Raw genomic sequence first — 7,727 nt, 5'->3', positions numbered from 1 at the left:
GCCAGATTCATTTAACAACCGGACGACTAACTTTTATCAACTGCAGTGATTCCCTTAACAACTGTGGCAAGAAAAAGGGCGTCGCACAACTCCCTGAACAAATATTGCACTTAACAATGGAAATGTTGAGCTCGACTGTGGTCGTAAGTTGAGGACTAACTGTACCCTGCGACTGGATATACCTGGAAAAAAGGAGCAAAAGAGCATACCCCCTGCTGTATTTACTAACACGGGTGTAATACAACGCTGCTGAACCTAAAGCTCTATAATAATGTAGCCACATCCTCCACCTGCTGCCTCCTTTCCGCTTCTCTGCGCCAGGGCCATAAAGGCCTATCCAAGAGCGGAGGGGAAAAATTCCCCGTTGCCTCCGGCGCAAGAAATCTGGCTTTCGCACATGCTCCAAGAGAAGGCCGGGCATGTGCAGTAGCCTGGCAGAGAGGCTGCTCGGGGATCTCTCCCAAGCGCCCGCCTCAAACCTCGCCCTCTCCGCTTGCATCCAGGTGCGAGTGGCGCCACTTAGCCGCCATCGGAGCGGAGGGAAAGTGGCGTTTCCGGGTGCCCCTCCGCAAGGCGCCCCGCGGGCCGGAGAAGCGAAATGAACGGCTCCGAGGAAGAGAAGCAGCTGGAGCTAATCAGCAGCCTGAAAGAACAAGGTAAGGCTCCAAAGCCGCCGCCGGGCTTAGGTTAAAAACAGCCCTGGTCCGGCAGCGCCCGGCCAAGCTTGTCAGCGGCGCGCTTTCGCTTCTGCTCTCGCGCCTGCCCTCCTTTTCGGGGCGGCTCAGAAAAGCGGGGAAAAACGACGCCAAGGCGGCTTCTGTAGGCAAACGGGTCCCTTCGCCGCGGAACGGCCTGTAGCGTCTGAAACGTAATGTCGGAACCCAAGCAGCCGTGACTCTGGTGACCGGCCTTTCAGGGTGGGGTGTCACCTCAGAAACAGCAGATTTGTGGATCCCGTCTCAAGACAGCTGTTCGGTGACCGGCCTGATTCTACGCGGAGATCTGCTGGATCCAGATTTCTTATTCCTCTCTTGATTTTCTATTCTTTTGCCTCCTTTGGGCGCTTTCTCTCTCTGTCTATCCCCTTGGGCCCCCACTGCAGGAAAATGTTGCAGTCCACCCACTTTCGTTTGGGAACGATTTAACCGAGCCTTAATTTACATATTTTATCAAGGCTTAACTTATCAGTATCTCTCTCTCTCTCTCTCTCTCTCTCTCTCTCTCTCTCTCTCTCTCTCTCTCTCTCTCTCTCTCTCTCTCTGTGTGTGTGTGTGTGTGTGTGTCGGCTGGCCTGGCAAGTAATAATAGATTCTATCCATTGGGTGGATTTGGGATGAAATCCTATAGCGTCTAAAAATATCTTCTCACTTACTACTTCTTCCCTCTTTCATTTACAAGAGTTGTAAAACCCTTCACAACTGAAGAAAAAATGTCCAGGGAAATTACTTAAAAACAAAAATAGAACTGAAGATGTTTAAGGCTTTGCTTCAAAATTTAGCACTTCAATAGATAATACATTCCTGGATAGGAAATTAAATTTAACTCATACCTTGGTGCTTAGCAGTTTTTAATGCTTGGGTGATCCGGCCTTTGATGCTTTGGGCTACAACTCTGAAAATACAGTATCCTAACTTGTGAGTTTAGGGAACAGGCAGATGCTTAAGGGAGGTCAGGTGGGTGCAGTGCTTACCCAGTGACAAACTGGAATGATTGCAGTCCAGCTGCTCTCTCATTCTATCTCAGGTTGTTTTGGGGGATAGCAATGGAAAGGAATGGAGAGGAGCTAATGTTCTTAGAAAAGAAAGTAGTATTAATGAGATAAATTCACCAGTGCAATTTCAGCATCCCCCCCCCCCCCATTTCTTGCTGTCTTATGAGAGTTAAAGTTCATTTTAGACTACTTTTCAAAGCAGTAATAACTCTGAGTTTCAGTTAGCCTACTCTGACTTGATGCCATGTTGTTTTGTTTATTATGGTACTTAACACTTTAACAAAATCCATTCAAACAAATATAGACCAATAAACCAATGACGGGAACCATTTTTGACTTAAAATCTTAAATCTAGACCAACCACTGACATGAACCCCATACAATTTTTTATCTGGGGTTTTACACTGTCTCTTATTCATGAAGCCTTCCAACATCCAGATTCTCAACTGATCCTATGTACCATATGTCTGCAGGTGGAATAGACGATTTCTTTCCCAATAGTGCAGTGGGCTCTCTTTTTAGTGCTGAGAAGATTGGATATGAAACTTTTCGGTGTTGTTAGTGCTGAAAGAGGGGTGCCTTTTCAAAACTCAGTGGCAGGGGGAAAGGCATAAGTACAGGAGAAGAGAGAAGACAGTTCTTCCCTTGCTGTAAAAAAGTTGTGAAACGGTTAAACTCCAAAGTCTTGAACTGAACTATGATCTTTTGCAGGCAAACTATTTGTTCTTCTAAGCTACAAACTATGCCAGGGGTGCTTAACTTGAAATTTGCAGGACAGAGTTTCACAAAATAATTGCTATAATGGTGTGGCCAAGTATAAAGCTTAATTTATCAGTAAACAAGGAAAAACACTATGCTGTAGCTACCCATCATTTTCTTTTTAAGGATTTTTGATTTGTTCAGGCATAGAGACATTGTTTAATTGGATGCTTTGCTTTGCAGCCTGCTAGCTTCCCATCCCAGCCACCATTCAGCATTCTGAATCACTTGAGATGCTCTACCTTCAAACTTTTTTGTGAAATTTCTGGGAGCTTCAGGATTTCTATGCAGATTTTGCCTCTCGGTGGAGTTTTACATCAACAACTATAATCAAATAATATTTACAGTTATTAATAACCTAAACATAATCTAATACAATCTAATACAAGAAGTTGTGTTTTGAAAGATTTCCAAATGTGAGCTTTTTATTATGATAAAGTAATGAATTAAGTAGAATAAAAAACTTTGGAAGAAAAACTCTAGTCAGTTAACTATCTTCTCAAAGAAGCACCTTAAAGATATGTATAGGGAGTCCTCGGCTTGTGACCACAATTGAACCCAACATTTCTGTTAAGTAAGATGTTTGATAAATGAATTTTGCCCCATTTTATTTCCTTTCTTGACACAGTTTGTAAGTGGATCACTGTAGTTAGTAACACAGTTGTTAAGTGAATCTGGCTTCCCATTGACTGCTTGTTCAGAAGGTGACAAAAGGTGATCACATGACTCTGGGATATTGCAATGTGTCATGAATATGAGTCAGTTGCCAAATGTGAAAAGTGGTCATAAGTCACTTTTTCTGTGTGGTTGTAACTTTGAACGGTCACTAAACGAATTGCTGTAAGTCAAGAACTACCTGTACTGATCCAGCTCAAAGGTAGCAAAATGTGTGGCCCAATCAGGAATGGAAGGACATTCCTGATTTATGAGACATTATGTATTATATATTTAATTTAATAAGGATAAAAATAAGAGAAGCCATTAAAATATAATATACATAAATAGTGCAAGTTTAAAAAGAAAAAAAGTTATTGCACTCTAGCCAACATCCATTAAGAGTTATGCTATTTGTAAAATATCAAGTCAAGTTTAAGATATAGACATTCAACAATAAAGCCCATTTGCTTGTGATCCCTCCTGTGAATTAACTTTGGAGAAGCAAATTGGAGAAGTAGCTAGGAGAAGCATCTTATCAGTTGCAATATTTTATGGAATTTTTTGGGAAGGGAAGTCTGGTAGTCTCTTGTACTGGCTTCTTCAGCGTATCTCAACATGCATCTATTTACTCATACATGTATAGGATGGTCAGTGGTTCAAGGTCCAGCTTTCTCCCTACTATACATTTTTAAAATGAACATTATTTTAACACGTTGCTATTCTTTTTGAATAAGGGACAAAATGTGTCATGACATCATTATGCAAAAACCACAATTTGTTTAGTTGTGGACAATATTGTGACTGAGATATATTCGTAAGAGCAATGTTGAGTGTTGACTTTGATAGAAATAGCCATATCCTTCACCAAAGCAACAAAAGGGAAAAACATGACTTAAGTGCAAAACAAAAAGAAGACATGTGCAAAAGACTAAGGCAGATACCTCCCAAATTCACCTGACTGTGGGTGTGCGGGGTGGGATAAACAAGTCAGACTTGTATGGTTCTGTTATTATAGTCACAATTAACAAAAGTAGTTTTTGTTGAGTAGAATTGATTTCTTAGTTGTAAGCCAATATTTATGGGGTGTATGTAAAAGGATTGAGTAAAATTAATGGATGTGATCCTGGTCAGACACAGTTTTCATCACTTGGTAATTTAATATCTTGTATGTGTTGTCAAAACTGCACTGAAATACGTTCCATATATTTATGGAAAATATACCACAGAGTGCTCTTCAAATATATCAGAATACACTGTATAAATAATGCAGGATGGTAAGTATTTATCTTTCCTGAAAGCTTGCTTGATGTATCAACGTTGGATTTCAGAAGAATGCATTGAGTACACCGTTAGCAAGGCCTGTTCTCATCCTACCCAATAGCTGGATAGGAAAGGTTCTAATCATGTAACTCTGGTACATGATTTATGGTCTTTCATAAAGGACAAGACACGGTAGCTCAGTGGCTAAGACACTGAGCTTGTTGATCAGAAAGGTCGGCAGTTCGGCGGTTCGAATACCTAGCGCCGCGTAACGGAGAGAGCTTGTGCCAACCTAGCAGTTCGAGAGCACGTAAAAAATGCATGTAGAAAAATAAGGACCACCTTTGGTGGGAAGTAACAGCATTCTGTGTGCCTTCAGCGTGTGCCTTCGGCATTTAGTCATGCTGGCCACATGACCACGGAGAAGTCTTCGGACAGTGCTGGCTCTTCAGCTTTGAAACAGAGATGAGCACCGGCCCTTAGAGTTGGGAACGATTAGCACATATGTGCGAGGTGAACCTTTACCGTTATCTTATACAGGACAGAACACACAGATTTGAATTGGAAAGACTTGTTGCCATCTCTATGATGATGCAATAAAGTGTTATTTCAGTTCAGGTTACAAAGATTACTTCAGTTCCCACCCTGGCTGTCTCTTAAAAGATACAAAAGGTGTGGTGTGGTGGTGGTGGTTGGCTTTCTAAATGAAAATATTTTGTTGAAATTGGATGTTTAAATTAAAATTGAATGTAACATTTTCTTAAAGCAGTGTATAAAATGTGAATATACCTCAAATCTATTATCATAACTAGGAATTGTTGCTCCTGTCATTTTGTATATGCATGCCTGTTAACAGCAGTGTATGGAGGTAAGAGATAACATACCTGATCAGTCCTATTCTGTTGACATGATATGAGCACAGCACAATCAAGTCCTAACTCCCCCTCTAAAGTTGCAAAAATGAAAAAAGTCAATGAAAAAAGGATACACAGGAAGAAGGAGCCTCCATAAATGTAACAGAGAAGGGAAGGAAACAACAGAAAAGTGAAGGAAAAAATGAACAGTTCTGCAATATGTATTCCAAGCGTCCTCCGTTGACTGTTGAAGGAGCACCTGTTTAGTAGTGTCTAAAAGCATTTTTCTCCAAGAATATTGTATGAAGTTCCTATTACCATAGAACACTGAAATGATACTTTAACTTCTAATAGAAAAAGTGTAGTCTTCTAGTAAGAAAATATTTGTTCTTTTAGTCTAAGTCACTCTCAAGAGTGAAGTGAGAAAAAAAGACCAGATCTGAAAAGCCTATTAACAAACGGGAAGACAGAGATAAAGAAGAAAACTGTTAACTGTACCAACCAGTTGTCTTAACAGATATTGCTTTTATTTCTAAGACTTAACTATCAAAAACATATGACAGTTTTTATGAAATCTTAGTTTTCTCTCCATCTCTGGTGAGTAATAGAAGTTTGCAAAAACATTCTATGAATGGTGTATTCTGTGCATGGATCAGGGGGCATGTGTGATCCAAGGTAATTTGTGCTTTATTAATATACAGATGCAGAGCATACAGTATATGTTCAGACAGGTGCTCCAAGTGGATTCAGTGGAGGGTCAGAGGTTTTGGTTGCCCAGAAGTGTAAGGATGGGGGATGCAGATCATACCGTAGCTGGGAAACAATGTTTTAGTGAAATGGTAAGGGATGTAGATTGGGTATTGGGTTAGCAAGTAGGTTAGCACTTCTGGTAGATGAAGTGAGTGAGATACACAGTAGTCTTATATACCAAATAAGTATAACAGTACCATTTGAAACCCAGGATGATTGTCTGCAGCAAGGCAGTGTCATACTGTACATGCATACAGAGTCCTGAACTATCATGTTTACAATCATAGATTTACAGAAACTGAGTCTTCACTAGTATCACCAGCACAAGTTAGAAGAGTTGATTAGCACTTTTTGCAAATTGAGATTTGGGCACGCAAGCATCACCTGAACAGGGCTATTATTTTGTTTGTTGGAGAGAAAAAAACCACATAGGAGAAACAAGTAATATTGCTATTTAAAACCCATTTTTATTATAGCAGTCGTGTTTCTCCTATCAAATATTATTGAATTGCAATGTCTCACTTTCTTCATTATCAAGGATACTGGTTATGACTGCTTGCAATTATGTTCCAGCAAGATTTGGAGTTTCAAAGGTTCCTTCTCTTAACCTGTAACAATAAATAGCCTTCAGCCATCCATCAGTAATTGTACTGGGAAGGAATCATTTCTTCGTTATTTTACAAAAAAAATGCAGGTGCAGTTTTGTTTGGTACTAAATAAAATTAAAATCATGATTCCCCCCCCCCCCCATGAAGAAAATTCACAAAAATGATTGCTTCTTTACATGTTTGTCTACAAATCCTAAAAAGTTAAACTCACATCCATCTATTGGGGGGGGGTATTTATTTATTTATTGGCTGCCAATCTTACCACTCTGGGTGACTTACAATATTAATTATAATATTAAACATGTATCAGCATTAGTATTATATCAGACAATAATAATATATTCCCTTTCAATAAAACATTCATTCGTTCGTTCATTGGTTTTGATAATTAAACATTTCATGGAGGAGTGATATAAATAACTTTTAATTTAAACGAAATAAGCCCTGTCCCAAACAGATATCTTTATTTTTTTCTATAAAAATGAATTATTAGATATAATGTAAATAGTATTTCCCCATCCAGATGAATCCCAGAAGTGTTGGTCTATGTGCTAGAAATTGTAGGCACCCTTGTAAGGCAGAAGATTCAGGAAGGCTGAATTCAACATTGTGACATTCCCTCCACCACTCCCCCCCCTTATAATTATGGACATTTCACTAGACTAGTAATTGATCTAATGAATCAATAAGGTGCATTGCCGTTTCCTTAAGAGACTGTTCTTGGGAATTATAACAAAAAAGGAAGAAGATGGCAATAACAAGTATATAGGGGTCAGGTTGTAGAACAGTGTCTGAATGATACCCACAAGGCTTTCAGCAAAGGAAAACAAAATTGGTCTTCAGTGTGTCAGCCCTGCAACGGTTCCTTTAAGAATCTTTGGCCTGCCACACTCTCTCTGTCTAGCTTCATCTTTAGTATGCCTTTTCATTTAAAGGGGGGTGGGGATAGCAAGGGGTAGAATGTGCTGTTTTCAAAACAAAAAATTCCTTTCTAGAAGCTCAAGGTTATTCTTTGTCTCTGCACCTCGACACCTGACCGGAACTAGCGGGGTGGAGATGCCAGCGTGGAAGAAGAAGAGTGGACCATGTGATGGATTGGTGGGTGGGGACAAGGTCATAAACTTTCAA

The 7,727-nt window shown here is 39.9% G+C and overlaps 1 protein-coding gene across 2 annotated transcripts in view; it reads left to right on the top strand.

Moving 5' to 3' along the window:
- Positions 1-419: 419 nt before the first annotated feature.
- The window catches only part of SHTN1 (shootin 1), a 90,426-nt gene continuing 83,118 nt past the window's right edge, over positions 420-7,727 (top strand). For both annotated transcript variants that reach the window (XM_081954477.1, XM_081954478.1), the window contains exon 1: positions 420-656. In XM_081954477.1, the coding sequence (XP_081810603.1) occupies positions 599-656 (58 nt within the window). In that variant the 5' untranslated portion in view covers positions 420-598. The remainder of the gene's footprint in view (positions 657-7,727) is intronic.

Source organism: Natrix helvetica, assembly GCF_964273705.1.
Source record: "Natrix helvetica genome assembly, chromosome: 5".
In the NCBI taxonomy this organism is placed as follows: domain Eukaryota; kingdom Metazoa; phylum Chordata; class Lepidosauria; order Squamata; family Natricidae; genus Natrix; species Natrix helvetica.
The sequence above is the reverse complement of the archived record's forward strand: the minus strand, read 5'-3'. Positions and strand labels throughout refer to the sequence as shown.